At 35.6% G+C, this 24,854-nt stretch overlaps 4 protein-coding genes across 7 annotated transcripts; 2 read left to right on the top strand and 2 right to left on the bottom strand.

The window, feature by feature from the left end:
• The first annotated feature begins 861 nt into the window (after positions 1–861).
• LOC138336794 (uncharacterized) lies at positions 862–7,558 on the top strand. The gene is made up of 3 exons (XM_069286358.1): positions 862–1,085; positions 2,372–2,602; positions 5,984–7,558. Exons 1-3 carry the CDS (start codon positions 1,037–1,039, stop codon positions 6,202–6,204), a joined length of 501 nt encoding a protein of 166 aa, XP_069142459.1. The 5' UTR covers positions 862–1,036; the 3' UTR covers positions 6,205–7,558.
• A 2,726-nt stretch (positions 7,559–10,284) lies between these two features.
• On the bottom strand, positions 10,285–13,637 carry LOC138336267 (polyglutamine-binding protein 1-like). The gene is made up of 6 exons (XM_069285682.1): positions 13,433–13,637; positions 12,812–13,145; positions 12,206–12,309; positions 11,576–11,658; positions 11,143–11,309; positions 10,285–10,595 (listed from the first exon to the last, which is right to left on the bottom strand). The coding sequence occupies exons 1-6, from the start codon at positions 13,503–13,505 to the stop codon at positions 10,448–10,450; spliced, it is 909 nt and encodes a 302-aa protein (XP_069141783.1). The 5' UTR covers positions 13,506–13,637; the 3' UTR covers positions 10,285–10,447.
• A 2,555-nt stretch (positions 13,638–16,192) lies between these two features.
• On the bottom strand, positions 16,193–20,243 carry LOC138336428 (tRNA methyltransferase 10 homolog C-like). Of its 4 annotated transcripts, none has more exons than XM_069285923.1 (4): positions 20,202–20,243; positions 18,723–19,074; positions 17,156–17,802; positions 16,193–16,650 (listed from the first exon to the last, which is right to left on the bottom strand). In XM_069285923.1, exons 2-4 carry the CDS (start codon positions 19,044–19,046, stop codon positions 16,509–16,511), a joined length of 1,113 nt encoding a protein of 370 aa, XP_069142024.1. In that variant the 5' UTR covers positions 19,047–19,074; positions 20,202–20,243; the 3' UTR covers positions 16,193–16,508. The 4 variants fall into 4 exon arrangements, with proteins under 4 accessions (XP_069142024.1, XP_069142027.1, XP_069142026.1 ...); XM_069285926.1 differs by having other exon boundaries at positions 20,128–20,208; XM_069285925.1 differs by lacking the exon at positions 20,202–20,243 and adding an exon at positions 19,605–19,756.
• A 234-nt stretch (positions 20,244–20,477) lies between these two features.
• Positions 20,478–24,707, top strand: LOC138336276 (N-acyl-phosphatidylethanolamine-hydrolyzing phospholipase D-like). Its single transcript, XM_069285691.1, has 6 exons — positions 20,478–20,608; positions 21,075–21,544; positions 21,966–22,457; positions 23,127–23,275; positions 23,559–23,679; positions 24,251–24,707. The coding sequence occupies exons 2-6, from the start codon at positions 21,410–21,412 to the stop codon at positions 24,359–24,361; spliced, it is 1,008 nt and encodes a 335-aa protein (XP_069141792.1). The 5' UTR covers positions 20,478–20,608; positions 21,075–21,409; the 3' UTR covers positions 24,362–24,707.
• Positions 24,708–24,854: the final 147 nt, after the last annotated feature.

Here is a 24,854-nt window from a genome sequence, read left to right as displayed (position 1 = left end):
GGAGAAATGTCATCACCTTGCATTAAACTTACTACATTTTCAATTTTCGAGCTGTCTCCCTTTCTATGAAACTACATTTTTGTAAAAGTACTTAAGTGTGAAAGTGAAGGACAAATAACATCACCTTGCGGTCAGCAGCTTTAGACACTTTCGAAGATAAAAGTTAATGGTTATTCCCATTATTCACAAGGCAATACTTAACTATATTAACAACGATTCTTACTCAATTGACACTAATGGCCTATCGGGAATTAGATCTAACATGGCGTTAGGGGATGTTAAGCATATGCATTGGATCCGCGATAATCCGGACGTCGATAGTTCGGAAAATTCATAATCCGGACGGAAATGTCAGGGATGAAAGGCTCCGATTGCGATATTATCATTATATGAAATAAAACTAAAATAACTACTTGTAAGAACGACATCAGACAACTTTGATTTCAGTGGAACAAATTTTCTTTTTAATCCATGGCCGTCCATGGTTATTTTGAAAACACATAAGACGTGTTTTTTGTAAAGATTTATATTGAAATAAAGCCAGTTTTAAATCTATCGTTAAGTTCCGAGTTTAAAAACATTGGTTACGGATTGAATCTAGGACTGACGAGTGACATTCTCATGCATGATGGCTTTTGGAGATGCACTGTCAAAAATAGACCGTGATATCTACTTGCTAAAAAGATAACTTTCTTAGTGACGTATCTCAAGAAAAACTGCAGTATCCTCTAAAATAAATCGTGCCGCTTGTTGATACCGAGTCGAGATTTGGATCAACTCGCCTGACGACAGCCCTGAAGCGCGTGCTGAGAGTCAGTTTGACAGAGTGTATTGGTTATCTAGAGCCTGTGATGATGGATTAGGGTATGTAAATACACTGATAGTAACCTCCCCATCCCTCTCCTCTCTCAGTGGCGACTGTAACCAATATACAGTGGCGGAATTGGTATTCAGTCTGCGGTAAACAAGTATATTATATGTTTGAGCTGCTGATGCTGAGACATGGCGACTCTCTGATGAATTCTGACATGGCAAAATGGAAATATTTGTTATAGTGGTTTTCCTGGTCTTATTGAAAACTAAAGGTAAGTTGGAATATGTTTTATTACATGTAACTAGGGTCAGTAAAAGTTCATAATTATGACATGGCTATTTTTAACCGCGGTGGTTTCCTGGCCTTATTGAAAACAAAAGATAAGTTGGAATGTGTCTTATTACATGTAACTAGGGTCAGTAAAGTTCATAACTATGACATGGCTATTTTTAACCAAGGCCTTAATGAAAACAAAAGGTAAGTTGAAATATGTTAAATTTTATAACGAATATATATGTAAATAGGATCACAAGAGTTCATAATTACGATAAAGCTATTTCAACCGTGGTGGTTTTCCTGGTCTTATTGAAAACTTATATATCCATGTAACTAGGGTCACCAGAGGACATAGTTATGATATGACTATTTATAACCGTTAATCGATTGGTCCAAGCCATGCGTATAGTTGTCCGTGTACATATTTTGTGAACATTAGAACTCTTTGGATTAGTAAGTAAATGATAATATATATACGTGAATTTCATGAACTCCGTCGGAGCTTGCGAATTGCATTGAAACTAACTCCTATGGAACACTTTACACAATAACTACATACACTTCTGTGAAAGTGACAATTATATATGTTTATAATTTACACAATTTTGATTGGCTTGGCTTGTTTGGTTAAACGTCCAATTGATATAATAGCCCGGGTCATTTAAGGGCTGTCAGTTTTTAGTAGATCAAGGAAAGCCGGAGTAATCGGAAAACAACCGCTGACCTGTACATATATCAGTGCCTGGCCATTGCCTCAAGTTGAGACCCAGAGGTGGGTCGTTTTGGGCAATCTTAATTAACCACTCGACCATCGCCTTCTTTGGAGTGCTGTATATTGACTCTATACTTTAAAAGCTTTGCTCAAGTACAAATGTATTCTCATTTATTATTTATTATCATCGTAAAGGCCTACTACCTTTCCGGAGCAAAATTTACAAAACATTAATAGCATAAGAAAATATATATCGATGGCTTAAGATGAGGTTACAACATAAAACATATGCAAGATTTTCTGCGTAATATATGATAACAGTGGAAATTCATTTCGCTGTTTTTATAAGACGACCCGCGTTATGTTTTTCTTTATTTTATTTCTTTTAATTTGAATTAAATAATTCAGAAAGCGATGATAAGTTAATAACTTTTGCGTCTCTATAGAATTATCGATCACGTTGTACATTCTTATGTTAAAAATTTAAAACCGTTTCAGAAAGGTATAGTGTCTTTGAGATCATACGGCACTTGTGGATTTTTTACCTAGATGCCAATTTTATCTTTCAGAGACCGACGGGGAATGTGAGGGGTGTACATATGGGTGTTGCACCACAGCTCGTGGGGACGGGGAATGCTGCACAGCTATAGTACCAGTGTTCGGTGTCATCGCTGCTGTGACGTCATGTGGTGTCGTCATAGCTATTGTTGTCATCATCTGTTGCTGTCGACGTCAGCGGTCCGACGAGTCGAAGAAAGGACGCTCGGGCGAACTGGCGTCCGATACAGCGCCAAGTATAGGTACGGTATGTGGCGAGAATCCGTTCATTAAACCAGGATTTATCAATTTTCACCCCATTCGAGTGGAAGTTCTGGGGGTGATTATCGTATTTTAGCTTTGATAAACCAAGACAAATCACTTATCATTAATCATACAACAAAGCAATAATGTCGGTTGTTAGCCCCGGCGATAATCAACAGGGTTGATAAATTCTCATTTTAACCTCATCTGACATTTCATTCTTTTGGAACGGTATTTATATTTAAGCTGACTTTGTGCAGTACATACGTACAGTGGGCATTGAACAATCAGGAACATTGGAAAACCACTGTCTTTTTGTTTGTTAGTCACGGTCAGTTACGTGGTTGTTCATGATTGTGTGTGCTCCGTAAGAAATGCATGAAAAACAAATGTTCGCTTAATTAATTATAAATTGTTATCAATATATCAAACGAAGTTTGAAATGACTATATCGTAAGTTCTTTGTCATTTGCGCATGCATTTAAGTTACATATATAATATTTATACATGTATTACAATTTACCGGTTTGATGGTTATTTTCTCGAGTTAAAGCTTTTGTGGATTTGACGTTAATTGAGAAAATTGAAATTTCCCAAGTTTCTCATGATTAGCCTACTTTTTTGCGAATTAATTTTTTACAACTGTAGTATTGCCCTGCGAAATTATCATTGCGAAAAAAGGTATAAACGGTATTGCAAATAAAATAGTTGTTTCAAAGAAACCAACGGTTTACTGGAAACAAACACGTCTGTCTCATAAAATGAGTATTTCATTTATTTATTTATTTTTAATTCCAACAAGTTTATATTTTTTTCTTCAGAATTTGATAATTTTTGTTTACTTTTTTTGTGCGATATATATTATGCTTCACCTCGACTGAGAACGCTAAAATCTGAATACCGCTAAGATATCATTACAATCAGTTAATACATTACTACACTATCTAAATGACTACCACCCGGGCAAACTAATTATAAACACTCAAATAAAACTGCACGTGAGTCACACCCCAATTAAGATGCACGCGAGTCTCACGTTTCTCTGTCGTTAGGGTTCGGCAACAAATCTGGTTTCAGTTTGGTGTGAACCACGAGATGATCAGTAATAAATGGTGTGTGGATTTTCCTTTCTACTGCTACCACATGGCTTGCTTTATGTAAACCTATAGCCGATCGGACCGTGTGTTATTACAGAGAGCAAAGATAAAAGGGGCGTCCACATTCCTCTCCGGCTATTACCGGTGTCCGATGTCATCAATACTTAGCTATGTATATATTTCATGGACAATGAAAAACAAATTTTATCTCGGTAGTAGCCTTTCTGATTACTTTCATACGAGGAAGTTAAAACCAGCTGCTTTTCTTACCATCGGATTTAATGAACGCGCGTGTCAAATAGTCCCTTTGATTTATTGAATTTTTGGACTTCTTTGTACCCAAATCGATTCTTAATTAGCATATCATTTAAATATCCCAATAAGACACAGTTGATAATTGACATTTAATATCAAATGTTTGTAAGCAAAAATTTAGTTTTACATTTGAAAGCTATTAGAACTTGAAAACGCGATACACATATGTTTCATATTTCCTAGTGTATTTAAATTTTCCCAATATAGAAGAAAGGCAAAAAGCAAAAATGCCCCGTTTACTTAAAAAACCAAGAAAACGACCGACATTATACAAACCCGCTTTTTTGATAGAAGCAGACGACGCCTGCGCTTCCGTAATGCCTCGGTCCATCGTGTATATTTCGGAAGTCCTCGGACTACTCCCCTTTTTAGGTTACCTGACCAATAATCATCATGCTCTGTCGGTCGTCGTGCGCCGTCCGCCGTGTGTCAACTTTTCAGTCAAACAACTTCTCAATAACCGGAAGGCCCAGGGTACTCATATTTGGGCTGTTGGTTGCTGGAATGAAGGGCTTTTAAGTTCGTACAAATGAATGACCTTGACCTTCATTCAAAGTCACAGGGGTAAAATAGGCTAAAATCTTTAAATCACTTCTTGTAAATAACCTATAGGCCCAGGGTACTGATATTTGGCCTGTAGCATGCTGGGATGAAGGGCTACCAAGTTTGTTCAAATTAATGACCTTGAATGAAGGTCAAGGTCACAGGGGTCTAAAAGGCTAAAATATGTTAAAACGACTTCTTCTCAATAACCAAAAAGCCCAGGGTACTGATATTTGGCCTGTAGCCTGCTGGGATGAAGGGCTACCAAGTTTGTTCAAATGAATGGCCTTGACCTACATTCATGGTGACAGGGGTCAAATAGGCTAAATTCTTTAAATGACTATGTTGTATTGTGCTAATAATCAGATGACCGTTAAGACCCATGGGCCTCTTGTTTCTTATCAATAACTTTGTTATTTTGTAGTTTTCTTTTGTTTATAACTGTTTAAGTAACTTTCGTCATGGCTGATGAATATTAGCATATATGTCTCTCACCAGGATGTCCCAAAAATAATCCATTGGTTTCATAAATGTCTTCGGTAACTCTATATACATGAGCCTAATTCCATGCTATCTAATATGCTATATAATCTTAAGCATTATCTACTACTTGAACCTTTTGACATTGAATTCATTTGGTACACAAAGTTTGTTTGGCCTAGGCCTATTGGCTTGTAAAGAAAGCACTAATCTTTTGTAATCAAAATATTGTATAGTTAACTTTGGTGACCTCAGTAAAAGTCATATGCCATTTATGCCAAAATTCAATTATTTTCCCATATGAAAAAGACATTATTGATTTGAAACCTATGGCTTTTTGAAACATCCAAGATCAAAGTTGAAGGTGAAGGTCATTCATTTGAACAAATTCCACCCAACCATGCTTCAACAAGGTCCATTGTCTCAGGTCTTATAAAAGCAGTGAGGAAATTGTTAAACACAGTTAAAGATGCTCCATCGCCGACAGAGCAAAAATGGTATTCATCATATGAACAATATTTGGGTGTTTAATCGTGTATTTATATGCCTAAATAACACAAAAAATAACATAAGATAATTTATTTCGCCTTTGGTGCATGCGCAATTATTACTTCATTCCATATAGGATATAGTGCCACGGAATTTTTTCGGGATGCAATTAATAATTTTTCATATTTTTAACTTGAAGTAAAATTAGAAGCTCAAATTTTTCAATGGTGGTAATGATGTAAAGTAAAGTCAGCTCCTGTTTTTGATAGTGAAAAAATACCATTTGTCAGCGCTGGAGCATCTTTAACTTACAGCCAAACAGAATACAATATTGCATAAACACACTTATCCTCAAGAAAATTGAATAAACGAGATTGCTAGATGGCTTGCATCCCTTATCTGAGGTCAAGTAAAAGATAATCTAATTATCAATGTTTTCTTTTCTTTGTTGAACAGGTACAGCAGCCAACCAGAGATACCCCCTAATGCCACTTAGATGTCGGGATTGCGAGGAAAGAAACAACCGCTTTTGGACAGACACTGAGGGTCAAAGTTGGCCCCTGGGTACCATTCCGGGTAATACATTCATCCCGACACCCACGGGATCTATGTACAGTATCAGAACAAGCACAGTAGTAGATCTACCATCGTACCAACAAAATTTGTCTGTGTATTAAAATATCTCGACGAGTTGTCTCCCTTACCATGAAAGTGAAGGACTAATGACATCACCTTGCAGTAAACTTTCGACTATTTTTTCAATATATCACCAACAAGCAAAATATTGTTTATGAATATTTCAGCCAATTGATTATATGTCAACAATCAAGTTTCAACATTGATCATAGACTGAGTATCGTTCTCAATATCCCAAAAATACAACTGTGACACAGGACACTAAAAATGGACATTCTGGACAATTTTATACATCTGATAAACAAGAAAGTTTTAGAGAGAATAGTTTGCATGAAAATATTTTAATTGATAAACAAGAGGCCCATGGGCCTTAGCGGTCACCCGAGTTCGGATACAGAATGAAACAAAGACACAAAAACACTATATATTGGCCTATCAGGCCCTTGAAACCAGTCAGTGATTTTATAACTGACTTTTCAATCTATGAAGAGTATCTGATTCCATCAAATCTGTGAATTCAGAAGATTTTATTTTTTTATTTTAGTCATTTTGACCCCTTTTGGCCCCGCCCATCTACCCCTGGAGGTTGGCCAGGACCAATATGGATATGATGCTAAAATGCTATCACGGGGTAATAATTCTAACCAAGTTTGACCTATTGAAAATAAAGCAAATAATGCTAATAAATGTGTTTTTCCAATATCAATTAAAATATATTTGACCCCTAATCAGGGGAAAGTCTGAGATGCCAGGGCCATGAAATTCACAATTCTTGTAAAGGGCCTTAGAAAGACCTTCCAATCTATGAAGAGTATTTGGTTCCATCAAATTTGTAAATTCAGAAGGAGACACTTGAAATTTTAGCCATTTTGACCAATTTTGGTCCCACCCTCTGGCCCCTGGGGGTCGGCCAGGACCAATATGGATATGATGTTAAAATACTATCTCAGGCTAATAATTCTAACAAAGTTTGACTCATTTCCTATCACATGACCAAATAATGCTCAAAAATGTATTTTCCCTATATAAACTATAGTAAACTTGACCCCCCTCCCCAGGGGGGAACGTGAGACCCCAGGGTCATATAATTCACAATTTTTGTAAAGGACCTCAAGATCTTTCAATCTATGAAGAGTATTTGATTCTGCCATTTCTGGAATTTCAGAAGAAGATTTTTGAAGTTTTAGCCTATTTGACCCCTTTTGGCCCCACCCCTCCGGCCCCTGGGGGTCAGTCGTGGAAAAATTGTTAATAGGATTCAATGGCCTTCTCATACTGATAATTCTGACAACATTTGACTTATTTCCTATTACAAATGACCAAATAATGCTCAAAAATGTCTTTTCCCTGTATAAACTATAGTAAACTTGACCCCCTCCCTAGGGGGGAACGTGAGACCCCAGGGTCATATAATTCACAATTTTTTGTAAAGGACCTCAAGACCTTTTAATCTATGAAGAGTATTTGATTCTACCATTTCTGGAATTTCAGAAGAAGATTTTTGAAGTTTTAGCCTATTTGACCCCTTTTGGCCCCACCCCTCAGGCCCCTGGGGGTCAGTCGTGGAAAAATTGTTAATAGGATTCAATGGCCTTCTCATACTGATAATTCTGACAACATTTGACTTATTTCCTATTACAAATGACCAAATAATGCTCAAAAATGTCTTTTCCCTGTATAAACTATAGTAAACTTGACCCCCCTCCCTAGGGGGGAACGTGAGACCCCAGGGTCATATAATTCACAATTTTTGTAAAGGACCTCAAGACCTTTTAATCTATGAAGAGTATTTGATTCTACCATTTCTGGAATTTCAGAAGAAGATTTTTGAAGTTTTAGCCTATTTGACCCCTTTTGGCCCCACCCCTCAGGCCCCTGGGGGTCAGGTCGAGGAAAAATTGTTAATAGGATTCAATGGCAATCTCATACTGATAATTCTGACAACATTTGACTTATTTCCTATTACAAATGACCAAATAATGCTCAAAAATGTCTTTTCCCTGTATAAACCATAGCAAACTTGATCCCCTCCCCAGGGGGGAACGCGAGACCCCAGGGTCATAAAATTCACAATTTTTGTAAAGGACCTCAAGACCTTTCAATCTATGAAAAGTATTTGATTCTACCATTTCTGGAATATCAGAAGAAGATTTTTGAAGTTTTAGCCTATTTGACCCCTTTTGGCCCCACCCCTCAGGCCCCTGGGGGGCTGGGACCATATAACTCACAATTTTGGTTGACCTTTGGCTATGGAAGGTTTCTGCAAAATTTCAACAAATTTGGTTCGGTAGTTTTGGAGAAGAAGTCGAAAAAGTAAATTGTTTATCGCCATACGACGCACAACGGACGTCAACGGACAAAAGGCGATTAGAATAGGTCACTTGAGACTCCGTCTCAGGTGACCTAAAAAGTGACTCCAGATTACTCATCCTTGATAGTTCAGGGATTACAATCATTGTCAATATATTCATTTCATATGACATTTATTCATGGATGATCTAGAATGTAGAGAATTGGTTGAGAAAAGCTCCAATACATTGAAACAGTTTTACACTATAATCAGCATTTCAGTTCATAATATTTATTTTATGTATATGTATGAGACTGTTTTGTTAGAAGATGGCAATATTAGTAGAAATGCATGTCTTTATATAAATGATACTGATGTATGATATCTAATATATAATATAATAATTATTTCATGAAATGTAATAATTAACTTTTGTATAACGTGATTACATCATACCAAAGATTCCTTCTAAGTGGGTGGAACTGTGTGTATGTGCTAAAACCATTTGTATGTGTACAATATATATCTGTGTCAAATCATTTTGTATGGATGCATGTGTAATAAATTAATCTATTTGTGTCAATTTGTATAAATGTTCATATATTCCAAATGTCTGAATATATTTTCAACAGTACTTAAAACTGTGTATTTGAACTTTTTTTGTACTAAGTTGTGTGACTTGTATCATCATTATAATTTTGATTTTTTATGTTATTTCTATATATAAAACAGTAAGAATGGAGACTGATGAGCATTACAATTATCTTTTTGGTAATTACCTGTCTTGTACCATATTATCACTGTAAATTTGAAGCTGAATAATCAGACATTCTGTTATCTCCCCCTAGTTTGAAACTGGAAAATCATATCAAAGTTTATCTCCCCCTTGGTTGAACCCGGAAAATAATATCAAAGATTATCTTCCCCTAGTTTGAAACTGCCAAATAATATAAAAAATTATCTCCCCCTAGGTTGAAACTGGAAAATCATATCAAAGATTATCTCCCCCTAGTTTGGAACTGGAAAACCATTAAAAAGATTATCTCTCCAAGTTTGAAACTGGAAAATCATATAAAAGATTATCTCGCCCTAGTTTGAAACTGGAAAATAATATAAAAAATTATCTCCCCCTAGGTTGAAACTGGAAAATCATATAAAAGATTATCTCCCCTAGTGTGAAACTGGAAAATCATATAAAAGATTATCTCCTCCTATGTTGAAACTGGAAAACCATATCAAAGATTACCTCCCCCTAGTTTGAAACTGAAAAAGCATATCAAAGATTATCTCCAACTGGTTTGAATCCAGAAAATTGGACAAAATATAATCTCCATTAGTATCATATCAAAGATTATCTCCTTCTAGTAGTTCGAAACTGGAAAATCAGATGAAAGATTATCTCCCCTAGTTTGAAACTGGAAAACTAGATCATAGGATTATCGCCCCTAGTTTGAAACTGGAAAACCAGATCATAAGATTATCGCCCCTATATTGAAAATTTAATATCATATAGAATATCTTCCTTTGGTTTGATAATCAAAGATTACCGCCAGTCTGCCAGGCAATTGCGACAGCATGCTGATGTAGTGATCAACCGAAACCGTTCACACTATTATTGCGTCAACAGTAATGATATATTAGGAATGACAACCATCACAACTTTCTCGTTTGACTATATGATTTTATTTACAATGAGATTTAAAATGATTTAATGCGTTGGCAAAATGATGCTCGAATCAACACCCCTCAATCCAGAAGAGACAAAAGATATTTAGAGATTGTTAAAATTGGTCTTCATCTTTTCTCCTTAATTTCATTTCTTACCTAACAGATAACATATTTCTGCCTTTTATATTTTCATGTATCAAATTTAGTCAATCCTATCATGGCCAACGTTCTAAGAAATAGTGAAGGCATCATGAATTTGTTTCTGTTCTATGACACAATATTCCTAGTTGTCTATGAAGGAATGCCACGGTTAATTTGTCAGAAGTCTATTCCTTAGGCCCTCCCCCTTGGTTCCTCCGTAGGATCTCCCCAGGGCTGGGGTAGGGGCGTTGTTGGAATAGTGGTCCAGATGCTGTGATATCTGCTCCAGTTTTTGCCTCTCCTCGTCTGTCAAGTCCAGTCGACCAAGTTCCCCTAGAAAGGTGAAATACCATTTTTAGTACAGATGAGATTTACTTAAATAGCCCATAGCTTATATATTGTGTTACCATATTGCTACAAGCACTTGATGAGCCGCTGATTTCATCTCTCTTAAAAAAACCCACCTCAGGAGCGATACATTTTGCATCAAAGAAATATCAAAGAAATATCTTGCATTTTAGAAAATATTTTAATGAATTCTTTGACATACAATGCAGATGTAGGTTTTCATACCATGAATTTTCCTAAAACAAATATGTTAATTTTTCCCTTCTTAGACAAAACCATTTAAGGATATGGTTCTTAGACAAAACCATTTAAGGATATGGTTAAGAAAGAAAAGTAAAAGCAGCCAGCAGGGCTTTTGTTAAAGACAACCTGACGGCCGAATAAAATTTTAGTTAGAGGCACTAGTGTTAACCCCTGAATTTCTCCAGATATTTGGATTTTTATCTCGGCACCATCTTGCACTCTCATTTCCGAACGTGTCTGACAATGATAGACTACTGATTTATTACCCTATCTTCTAAACATATTATACCTGGGAACTTCAGAATATGATGCAGGGTCCATTGGATCAAGTTCTTCCTTTTGTCTTCGTCCACCTCTTCCTCGACCGTGACCTTGGTCGCGTTGACCACGACCTCTTGATGGCTTTTCAACCATCTCTTCCTCGACGTCCGAGTCAGAATCACTAGAGGAAGGACTCTGTAAGGATGAAACAGTCGTATTACATTTTGACTCACCTGATTCAGGTACTGTCCTTTTTAACAAGAGATCACAGATGAATCTTGACACAAACCATTAAAATTTCCTTATCAGTCAGTTGTAATATAGGCCATTTCTCTCATTTTCTTTATGATATCTTTAAAGCAATGATTATCAAATTTCAAAACTGAAAATACGTTAATACAAACCTATGAAACTTAAAGGAAAAATGCAAAATATCTGCGGAATAATTCTAAGAAACTTACCAGATCACTATCTGATTTCATGTCTATATCTTCCTCGCTGTCATACCCATCAAGGCGAGAGGAAATATCCACCATCGATACATCTAAAATAGATTTTTAATCAATAATACACTGATATCTTACAGTCATCATATGGTAAGGTGGAACTATATTTATACTAAAGAATGGTTATAATTATTAATTGATCAAGTCAATGTTTTCAAACTATTTAATCTTTGCATTTGACAAGAGTTGCTTTCCTTGCAAAGTTGTAGGTATAAATCCACCACTTTTTGTATGCGGAAGTATATTCCTATTTCAAGCTCACAAACACAGGATTACACAATCAAAACCTACTAGCAAATTAGCAATTAAAGATAACTCTTATGTATAAATCCAGATTAATCACTTTGTCAATTTTCCAAAAATACTTCTGAGCTTAACACATTTGTAGGATTATTGATTTGGGAATCAAACTTGGAACCTCAAGTGTTGTAGTCAAGCTAAAAAATGTGATGTTTTGAAGCTAAAAATGTGATGTTTTGGAGCTAAGAATGGTGAAAGAAAGTGCGCAACTAATATATACAAGCATTAATTATCAGAAAAGCATCACGTAAAAGTAACTGAAATAAAATTGTATTGTTTACCTACTTTTATTAACTTTCTGTGCTGAAACTGTGATATTGGCTGAAGGATGAACAGGAGAAAGCCAAGATACTTCATCCGTCAGAAAGTTCCAATAGTAGTACCTGTTACTGATCACAAGGAAATATTTCATTAGTGGATATATATAGGAGCTCTTGGAGGGCCATTAACAATACCACATTGGGGGATGGTCAGTTAAAACATCACAAAGTCAAGATATATTGTTTGGTGACAATTAAAACATTAAGAATGAATTTTATCATCACAACAATTTTGTATCATTATTTTTAAATTGTTTCAGGGATATTGAAACTAAAAACATAACATTCAACAAAATTTTATTACTGGTATACATAAATTGTTCTTATAAACCCTTGAACTTGCTTGATGTGATATTTTTGTAATGTTATTTTACCTCAAATTTTTGATACGTTTTTTAGTATAAGTTCTGACAAGGTGTGGATTTCTACTTCACGAAATTCAATAATTTATCATCAGTCTAAATAGCGGTTAAGAAGCTAAAAAAAGTTGTAAGGCCGCTAACAATATGAAATTAAGTCATTGCAAAAACAAGGTGGTTTATGCTTTATGCGCTATTGAGGAAAACCTTACGTTTCAGCATCTGCTACTTCCTCCCATCCTTCTGGAAGAGGATATCTCCGCAGCATTCGGTCTCGTTTCCGTAACATATCATCACTTGCATTGAATGTTTTCATACCCCACCTTTCCTGACAGTATGAGACACATTTATGGTAAGGGTTATTTATATTAGGACATGCTGAAACTTCCCAAACAAGGGGACCAATATTTTCAGGTTCTGGAATAATAGTTGCATTTTCTTGCTCTTCCAAATGTGGAGTCAAATCTTTGGCTGGATCATCATAATCTTCTGCGAAAACCTCTTCAACTGGCTCAGAACTCGATACAGGAGCTATCACGGGTGCAACTAGAATAACAATATTTCATTAATAATAAAAATAGCACCAAGTATTTAATTTGGTTTGCTTGTTAGTCAGGCATTTTAAAATTATTCAAATCATTAAACTGTTTGGGGCAAAACTGGAAAGGCATCTTGCATATTGACGCTCCTCATGATATTCCGTGTATACGTCGAAAGAAGGTTCGGTCTTTTCTCTGCTTATACTATCTTCAAGTATACTTTTTCTTCTAAACAGACGTAAGCTTTTTACAATTTTTAAAGACATTCATATGTTCATGACAATAACAACGCACCTGGCGGTTCATCCTTTTCCTTTACAATTCCTCGTTTCTGCAGACGCGCCAGCAATGCTGCGGGGAGTGGCATGGTTCTAGTTCCTTTTTACAAGTTAATCGAGTCCATTTATGAGATAATTTATAAAATCATGACCAATTCCTAGACACCACAGCGACACCACACGCTTACGTTTTTGCAACAACCACACAGGAAGTTACAAGCATCGAGATGACATTGACTATTAGCGGGTGCACACTAAAAACAGGATAACTCGATCACCGACCGATTTGACATGTTGACACCCGGCCACCTAATCGCCGACTTCAGCGGCATGGTGTAGACTTAGAGAAGACAAGAGGCCCAGAGGGCATGTATGACTTACCTGGTTTATTTAGTAATAATAATAAAACCTTACAATTTGAAATAGCAAAATTGAAAATTGGTCCCACCTTTGCACAATTTTGAATCCCCACTCCATAAGGATGCTACCAATGCAGTTTGAGTGCTATCCTATGTTTAGTTTCAGAGAAGAAGTCACTCATTTATAAGAAAACAGCCAAATTGAACCATTTTGCCCCGGATGCCAGACGCCTAACTATTGCTTAAGCTCACCTTTGTTTCTGGTGGATAAGACTCTCTTTATGAGGATATCAATGGTTGATTGGACTCTCTTTATGAGGATATTAATGATGGATTGGACTCATTATGAGGATATTAATGGTTGATTGGACTCTCTTTATGAGGATATTAATGGTTGATTGGACTCTCTTTATAAGGATATTAATGGTGGATTGGACTCTCTTTATGAGGATATTAATGGTTGATTGGACTCTCTTTATGAGGATATTAATGGTGGATTGGACTCTCTTTATAAGGATATTAATGGTTGATTGGACTCTCTTTATAAGGATATTAATGGTGGATTGGACTCTCTTTATGAGGATATTAATGGTTGATTGGACTCTCTTTATGAGGATATTAATGGTGGATTGGACTCTCTTTATGAGGATATTAATGGTTGATTGGACTCTCTTTATAAGGATATTAATGGTGGATTGGACTCTCTTTATGAGGATATTAATGGTTGATTGGACTCTCTTTATGAGGATATTAATGGTGGATTGGACTCTCTTTATGAGGATATTAATGGTTGATTGGACTCTCTTTATAAGGATATTAATGGTTGATTGGACTCTCTTTATAGGATATTAATGGTTGATTGGACTCTCTTATGAGATTTATTGGACTCTCTTTATGAGGATATTAATGGTGGATTGGACTCTCTTTATGAGGATATTATGGACTGTATAAACTATACATTGAGTGGATCTTACCTGAGTGGCTATGTAATGTAAAATTTATCAAACGAGTTCAATAATTTGATATGCGATGAGCCTTTAGGCGAGTGCCAGTGCCATATCAACTTATTTAACGAGTTTGTTCACATTACATAGTCATGAATGGAATATTCTATTTCACCTAACTTTTATTATTAGAAATATAAGTGAAACTTTTTAATTTTGTCACTATATAAAACCTAGCAATCCGGCTGGGAGGTGACTTTTCCGTCTACTGAGACATGCAATCATGCGACGCCATTAGGTTATGACGTCAAAACTACATGTGACATCATAAAAGTGTTAATACACATGTGTCTTACGATATTTATGACATGGCTGGACAGGCCAGTTATGTGATCAACACTGATCTACCCATGACAAACATCAAAAAATAATTAATTATATCTTTTCAGACATTTTATTCAAAGGCCCACTATTTTTATGAAAAAAAAAGTTTCTTAAAAACAATAATAACAAAAGAAAATTATATTATTGGCCTATGATAAAGGTACTTATATTATTGGCCTATGATAAAGGTACAACACCAAACAAATGCAAATTTTCCTGTGTCAATGTTTACAGTGAAGATTCATTTCGCTGTTTTGCCGTCTGGCGCAGTGATAATCAACTAACGAGCGGTATTTAGGACGACGGCAGTAAACATAATACGACCCATGTTATGAAAATTAACATTTGATTTATTTTAGTTAAATTGTTTAGGAGTTGATAATAAGTGTAGTATTAAAGGGCCACTACCTTTCCGAAACGGCTTTTAATTTTTAAAATAGGAATGTGAAACGAGATCAATAATTTTGTAGAGTCGCAGAAGTTATTAACTATACGTTTACTACCACACTAATTAGAATAAATAAAATGTTAATTTTCATAACGCGGGTCGTTTTATGTTTCCCGCCGTCGTCCTAAATGCGGCGCGGTAGTTGACTATCACTGCGCCAGACGGCAAAACAGCGAAATGAATTTCCACTGTTATCGTACATTAGACAGGAAATCTTGCATATGTTTGGTGTTGTAACCTCATCTTATGCCATCGATATATATTTTCTTTTGTTATTAATGTTTTTAAGAAACCTATAAATTTTGCTCCGGAAAGGTAGTGGCCCTTAATAACTTTTGCGACTCCATAAAATAATCAATCTCATTTTACATTCCAATTTTAAAAATCAAAAGGAAAGGTAGTGGGCCTTTAATAAAGAACACTTTCTGACTAGATTATTGTGAACAACAAAGTACCTCATGGAATCCTAAATATTAGGTTATATCAGAATTGTATACTTCAAGTAGTTTACAAGGGAAAGTACAGATACCATAGATTTTTATTGAAGGTTTATTGAATTTAAATAATGATAAATTTTGCACAGGCAAAACCTGGAGCCGTTTAAGATCATGGACATCAAATATAAGAAAGCTGATGCTAAAATTTTACCTATCTAGTTTACGGTGAGTTTACAGTGAGTTGTATAATTTATTATCTAGTCTGATATGAGTTGTTGTGATAAAAATATAAAAGATAATATTTTTTTCCTTATTGAATTCCATTCATTTCTTATCAAACCATAGAAGCCCAAATTGTCCAGACACTTTATTCAAGTAAAATGGTATTGGCACAAGAAATGGAGAGATTATCCAAGAATATCATAATTTGACACTTAGAATGTTCCGCGATAATGATGGCAATACATATACTATTTATACATTGGTACAATGTGCTGAATATACTTATTTCTACAGGTTTTCAAGAACTAATTGAGTTTTTTTCTCTTTTCTGGAAACGTACAGGGACATGTCTCAAAGCTGTCCGCCAATCTCCAGTGTCTTTTAAATCATAAAGGACATCACAAACTTGGTTCAAAGTCAAAAGGCAGGTGGTTGTATTTCTGAAAGAAAAAAGATCAAAAATAAAGATCGGACAAAATGTCAAAATATCAAATCAGAACTAAATTTCGGACCAAGATCCTATCAACCTAGCACATCCCAAAAACAGGATGCATGAACATTTGTTTGGTTAAGAGAAGGTTCCATTAAGGAAGTAAATCTTTTGTAAAATTTTTGAAATGTATGTGCAGAATATAATTAATTATATTAAATCACATTTACAATACACAAGCATAGACCTGTAAGAGAACATTGTCAAAATCACGTTGGACCAGAAATTTGTTTGTGTAGAACTTCTGACTATCATTTATTTCTTTACTCTTTCTATTAAATCATTCACCATAAGACACATATAGACTCTTCTTTTTTTTTATCTTATTCACCCCTAAAGACATATTTAGACTCTTCCAAATCAAAGACAAGATCAGTCCATTATGAAATTTTAGGGGTGAATAAATAAACAGAAAAGTGAATATAAGAGTTCAGTATAGACCCTGTAAATCTTACCCTAAATATTTCCTGATGGGGAATTTTGTGTGTCTGATTCCATGCCTTTGTGCCTTTTCTTTTGTTAAAGGTTTTGTTTCCAGATCTGTAATACATCCAACTATGTATACATCATTATGGTCAAACGTTTCAAGATCCTCTTTAGAATCTGGCGAGAGGTAAACAAGTCTGCGTCGATCAAACATGTCCAGATACCCTCGCTCGGTGATAGTGATGGGAATATCCCCCGATATCTCTTCTAACATACTACGATAACTCTCGTTCACATTACAGAAAACCAGGTGAAATGGAAATCTTCCTTTCGCGTTGGCGTGTATTGTGTCCTGAAGTTGCTTTTTGATTCTTGCCTCTTCGCGAAAAACATGAAAAGGTAACGCATTTGAGGTAAATCCGAGGTCATACACAAGTTCTGGTCCATACTCCATAGCATTGTAGGCTTTAAGAATTGTAAATGTTTTTCTAGATCTCTCGCTTGGTAAACTCACTTTGTGTATTACATCCTCTTTTCGTTCCTTGTGCTCCTTATTTTCCTTTCGACGTTGCTTTTTCACCTCTTTAACGTACATCAAAGTTAGTATTTTTCCAGTTTTACTTTTTCCTGATCCCAAGAGTTTTTTCCATCGTGTATCAGTCAGAACAGCTGGTACCTGAAAATCAAGATGCATGTTACTTTGAAACTCATCAGCAGGAGAATGTAAGGCTGCATCTACATGAGCTAATATGCTTGGTGTGAGAACACACATTACATGAACAGTCAAACCTGTCGATAAATCTCATCCTCTAAGAAAAATACTACATATATTTACAGCCAGCTGGTCATTATACAAGGTAATATTGTGTCTGAAAAGGCCATTTTGAAGCAGGTGGTCTTTATACAAAGGTGGTCATTAAGGCAGGTTTTACTGTATACAGTGCAAATTGTCTTCTTTTGATATCAAAAACTCTTCTCCTCTCATATTATAGTGCTATCTCACTAAAGTGTACTGCTGAAGACAATAAGTATGAGGACACCGTATTGAGGGGGCCATGGAGGCAGAGTGGTCAACTTACACATGGAATCTAATTAAATTTGGATCTCCTACATACCTCTCCGTAGATCGTCCCTATGTAGAAAAGTGACATAGAAGATCTAATTTTGATTAGATTGATTACATATGTGGGCCAGCTACCAGGTACTGACTGCTGGTCAGTGGTTTTCCTCCGGGTACTCCGGCTTTCCTCCACTGACAAACCTGGCATATCCTTCAATACATGTAACCCTGGATGTTAATAGGACATTAAACTAATAAAACCAACCAAGTGTGATATCCCACCGTTTCCCATTGTACTAACAGTATACAAAATGTATACATACCAGTAGTGCTATAATTTCAATAATTATATAATTTCTGGTCCTACATTATAACAATTATCACATTCTCTCTTGTATCTCTGCCTTATCCAATCCATTTGTGCTTCATTTTTTTTTTTTTTTTTTTTTTAATTTTTACTATTACAACGTTCTCACCTGCACATTTTGATAAAAAGAAGTAATTAAATTTACACAAACTCAAATAATTATTCTCACCTTAATATCTTGAAATCTCCAATGTCTTTCATACATATTCACAACGTCTTTGTAATGTTTCATTTGACTGTCATTTAAACTGTCCAGAAATTCCTTTGAAGGTGGAGGTAGTGACTCAGGAAGTGTGCTCTCTTTGTCCGCTGTTTGGTTCTGTACCTCCTGGGATTTGGCTTGTGTTGACAGCTGACAGGAGAGACATACCCTCACACATACTGGTGTTGTTATTATATTGGTATACTTGGTTGTATTGGTAGTGACTGGCCAATGTTTCCATAGCTTTGAAGCAGGCTGAATGATCCGGTGAAGGCCGGCCCTGACAGACATTGTGGGTGATGGAATTGGTTATAAACTCCTGTCAATTAATTTAATTGTGATTAAAAATTTCATTCTTTTATACAATGTACTAATTAGCAACTTGAATAAAGACATTATATTAATTAATTGATACATATGTGGGTGGATTGGACTGGGTCAATCATCGGTTACCAGGTAGCTCAGTGGTAGTGTTTGGAGGTCCCGTGTTCAAATCCTGCTACATTTTCTCCATTGTTGTTCTTCACTTGGCTCATTGTTGCAAACTCGCATAGTGCATTGTCGCTTGCAGCATTGTTGCACTGTCACGCTTCTCTTGTCGCATTGTCATTAACTGTCAAATGGCAGGGTCACTTATATGACAGTGCGACATTGCAAAATCAGCCACCAATATGACATGTTGATTCTACATATGTTCTATATATATTTTAACAGGAGAGGAGAAAATGTAGCGGCCAGACCAGGATTCATGAACCCGGGACCTCTGAGCATTAACCAAATGCTCCACCTGGTCACCAATCGTCAACCCAGTCCAATTCCCCTACATAATTAGTTATGAAAGAGACATACACTATCTCATTCTCGATACTCCAGGGGTTCCGATCACTTACAATCTCTACACTCCTTGACTATCTCATACGGTAGTGAAATTGGAGGCAGCTCAGCGGAATACATTTGACCAATCACAGACCAGCAAAGATTCCCTTTGAAGACTACAGAGAGAGCGACGCCTAACATCAAAGCCACACAGTCAACCACAGTGTACCGTTATACGGCTCTTTTGATGTGCATCAAAGGAATGAATTACCTGTACACGTTCTGTTGCCCCCAGTTTTACTATGAGATAGTCCAGGGGTGAAGATATCGTAAGTGATCGTAACCACTTGAGTATTGAGGATGATACATGTACTATTTATGTCTCTGATTATGATTGGGGGGAAATTCTGGAAAATAATAATGATCTTGGATATAAAAAATCCTGCCTTTAGTGTGCTCCCTGAGAAACAGTCGTAACCCTTATTTGATCATACAAATTCACAATTTTAAAGTAGCAGTTAGCCAAATTAATGAATATACAGTCTTATTCGTTTACCTAACAGTAAGATAATACATAACAATAAACAATAACATAGCCTGACGTAATGCACGTGGACGACCGCGACTTACCCGACTAATTACAAAACAATCATTATCAATCGGACGCTTGCAAGTGGGCGCTTTTATTTAGTCTGACAGTGCGGGCTGTTATGATCGTTATTTAGTCGGATTAGTGAAAAATAAAACGAACGATGTCCGGTCTGACGAACTTTACACACCCATTGCAAAATATCTGTTTAGATTTGAATTCATAATACATGTACTCTGTGAAGATGACATTTTTGTGTCCTCAGAAATTGTATTGAAAAAAATAATACAGTGTAAAGAAAAATCGGTATAGCCTCAGAAAAGCATGCACAGTGAAGCAGAAAGTGATTTAGTTTCGCTTTCAATTTGCAGTGCTCCGGATCCATGTGTTAATTCAATTGACAAGTATTCTAACACTTGATCGGTCATTCAAAGTTTGTGAGAGACAGGTACATAGATGCACAAAGGCACTTTTTTTTAAATCGTGTTTTCCATGTTGAACAGAATGAGTATATGATAATATGTACATATCCAATTGTATGTAACAGTGTAACACACACTTCAATACTTACAATGCTTTTAGCTTTAGAACAGTACCCAGGAGATCAAAATACATGTATCTGCCTAAGGCTATGTACATATAAAATCTCATATACATACATGTACAATTTGTATATACATTTTTTATTGTACATGTACTCGTGTATTGATATAAAATTATACCAAGGTATACCTGGTATTACTAATGAAAGACACACAGTTTTAATATATCACTTTTTTATACTATGATTGTATTATTTTTAGAGTCAGGATTCAAGCACTGAAATTACTTCTTTTTTTTTTTACACAGTAATATGACATTTTTTTTATAATATTGATTACATAGATTATCTAGACATGTAATTTTTATTTCAGATTCAACTTCAACAACCTGTGATGAAAGGTACACAAATCATACCTGCTTGTTTATGTAGGAGCTGGAAAATGTGCATGTAGTGGCAGACTGGATCGAGTGTGAACCAATCAAGACATCCAAGTACAGTTCAATGCTTACATTGTATAGCATGCGTAACAAAATAATATTTTAAATCACTGTTAATGGTAATTGGTTCCTGCCCTTGCCTCAGGTAACAGTTGATAAAGGTTAATAATATTCATAAGTAACTACATACAATGTGCATATTGTAAATGGATCATCAAAGAAAATTTGTGACATTTATCAAAGTCATTATTCCAACACATGATTAACTATGGAACTAACTAAACCTATCTACAAAAATGGAAAGTTTGAAAATCCCTGGGAAACATGGCATAAACCTTCTTTGTGGAACTTGTTAAAGTTCAAGATCCGAGATGTTGACCGCAGCAATATACCAAGTTCTCAGGTACTGTATATTTTGATTGCATTTTGGTTTATTTTTTTAATGTGAAAACTGTAGAGATCGTTCTTCAGTTATTTGAATTTCTGAAAACATTTATTTGCACTATACTGATACAGGTACTGTGCTAGTACAGGAGGACATTTAATGATTACTTTAAGTTTCGAGCCTTATTAATTATTTTTTGAGTAGAAATAGATGTAATTTATGCATGTACCATAATTTACGAATGTGCATAATACAGTTTAATGCATTATGCAGTAACATGGTGCTTTCAATGATGTTTAGAATAGATATTGTGTTTATGTTCATGGTTGCATAGCAACTGTCTACACAACAAATATGTCATATTCCACTGTATCACAGGCACAGATCTCTGAAAAATGACTAAAATCTTTAACCATAAATTAATATAATCGTTTTTAAGGAACTGGACGTGACTCTACCTCTGATAAAACTTGACCAGGACAAACTACAGAACCCTGACCACTCCTGTGTCCAGTTGGTGTGGATTGGTCATGCCACTGTGCTGGTACAACTAGACGGTCTAACAGTCTTATGTGACCCCATTTTTAGTGACCGCTGCTCATTTTCACAACATATGGGTCCAAAAAGGTACCGGGCTCCCCCTTGTACAATTCAGGAACTGCCTCATATAGATGTTGTGCTTATAAGTCATAACCATTACGACCATTTGGACTTGGGGTCGGTGAAACAGTTAATCCACAAGTATGGTCCAAGTCTTCATTGGTTTGTACCGTTAGGAATGAAGGCATGGATGATAAATGTTGGATGTAAAAATGTCACGGACTTATCGTGGTGGGAAGAAGAGAAAGTTGTCGGTAAGCAGGGGGAGATCACTCTAGCTTTTACTCCAACCCAACACTGGTCGAGAAGGTCATTGAATGATGAAAATAAAGTAAGTAATTTACCAGTAGGTCAGAAAATTGTTTATATTCTCCAAACTGTGTTCTAAAGATTAATGTTGTTTTGGCTTACCGTATTTGACCCAATAAGCGCCCATGTCCCTATAAGCGCCCCTCCCCATTTTTTTAGGCCTTCATTTAAATCGCCCAGGCATAAATAAAGACAAAAAACTGTATAGATTTGCAATAATTTAGTCTTATTAGTACTTTTTAAATCTTTTAAACGCCCTGGGCGCTTATTGGGTCGAATACGGTAATTGTCTTTCTTTTGCAAGCAAATACATGTACATGTAGTGGGAGCATATTTAGTATAGTCACATAGCTGGTACACATAACTAGAATTTATATAATGAAGTCAAATACAATAATGTAGATAGGGCATCACCATTCTACTTTATCAGTGTTACACACCAGAATCATATTATGTTTTACTGTGGGGAACAAAGGGAAGTAACTCTGGTGGATCAGCATAGAACATAAAAAAGTGTAGTAATACCTACGACATTAATAAGTGCAAGCAATCAAATAAAAATTACTGGTAAGTAACTGCAGTTTAATAGCTGAGATATCACTAAATTTAACAATATACATGATGTACATATACACTACCATTGAAGAAATATACATGATGTAGTACCTATGTCCTATCAATTATCTTTCAGTCTTTATGGGGTAGTTGGGTTGTAAAAGGACCTAATCACAGTTTTTTCTTCGCTGGAGACACTGGATACTGTGAAGGATTTAAACAGATCGGCCAGAAGTACGGACCCTTCTCCCTAGCTGCCATTCCTATAGGGTCCTACGAACCTAGGTAATTAACTATAGTCGAACCTTGATAGTCCGAACACTTGCTTCCTCAGTCCAATTAAATCATCTGGATTGTGAGTTGTCTGTACGATTTACCAAGTCGTAATCAAAACTTAAATCCCATGATATTTTTATCTGGATTGTGAGATTTCGGGACTATTGGTGTCTGGATTATTATAGGTCCACTGTATATGTCAGTTTGAATTATTTGTCTTATTTTACTTTAAAGATTTTGATCATTAATTATAATGTCTCAGTCATACTAATTTAGTGTATTACTTCCCTAGGTGGTTCATGTACCCTCAGCATGTAAACCCAGAAGAGGCTGTTCAGATCCACGTTGACGTAAAATCAAAAGCATCTGTAGGAATACATTGGGGGACATTCAAACAGTTAGGTTGTTTTGAGGTGAGCATCACACAGCCTAATTTCATTTTCCTTAACTTTAAGGAATTCCTCAGCATAAAACTTTCCATGGGAAAGCATTACAAAGTAAAAGAAGGTTTCTGAACATAAGATGTTTTGCATAACTTCTGTAAGGCCAAAAAAATGTATTTTTAGGGTTACCCGACCAACCATTAGTTTTTACCCCGACCCTAATTTTTTTTCCAATTTTCCACCAAAAAAACCAATGTAACCCTAAACAGACATATAATTTTTTTGGCCTAAAGATTTTTGCTATGGAGATTGGAGATAATAGATATTACTGATTGAAAAAAATTTTCAGACCTGATTCTTTTTTTTTTTGCATATTGTATTTCCTCGCAAATAAAAATCAATCTCCTAGAGTAGAAATAAAGGTCTTTTTGCGGGAGGAGTCTTTTTGCTGTGAAATATGTATGTGCATGAACCCCACATTTATGGCTGAAAATGTGCATATCCTCCTACATGCATTGTAATTATGTACACATGGAGATGTATATAGTTTATGTATGATGAAAAGTACCAAGTAAATCAACTTTCTCACACTAACTTTCAGCATTTTCTGGAGCCCAGAGAAAAGGTTGTCACAGAGCTTGAGAGGCAGGGACTAATGGCAGGATCTTTCTTTACCCTCAAACATGGTGAAGTGAAGTGCATCACGGACTGAATCTACAGGATATATTTTTTTTGTATCTCATCAAAGAACAATGGAGCCAGTATGTTTAAATATGCGACTCTTCCTAGGAGCCAATTGTCTTTATAGTCTCTTTCTGTTTCATTCTGTATCAAAACTCCTGTGATCATTAAAGCCCATGGGCCTTTTGTTTGTGTCTAATTTCTAATCGTGATTCAACCAAAGGTATATATGTACATGAATATACATGTATACACCATGTATAAATTTTTAGTGACTTTAAGACATATATACCATAGGTTGAACATTTGTGCCAGGTCCCTGTGGAGAAATTATTAATCCTTGCTACTATATGTATATGAAGCTTTATGTAATTGGCAATATTTATGTAATTGGCAATATTCAGAAATTTAAATAGTATAATTATATTATCTATGTCTCTGAGATACTATACTGTTGCATGTCCCACATTTTAATTCTTGATGTGTAAACATTTCTTTAAATTCTGAACGAAAGTGATAGTATT

The sequence above is a fragment of the Argopecten irradians genome, chromosome 12, assembly GCF_041381155.1.
Source record: "Argopecten irradians isolate NY chromosome 12, Ai_NY, whole genome shotgun sequence".
Classification (NCBI taxonomy): Eukaryota; Metazoa; Mollusca; class Bivalvia; order Pectinida; family Pectinidae; genus Argopecten; species Argopecten irradians.
Note: the sequence above shows the minus strand (reverse complement) of the source record. Positions and strands in the feature narration are given on the sequence as shown.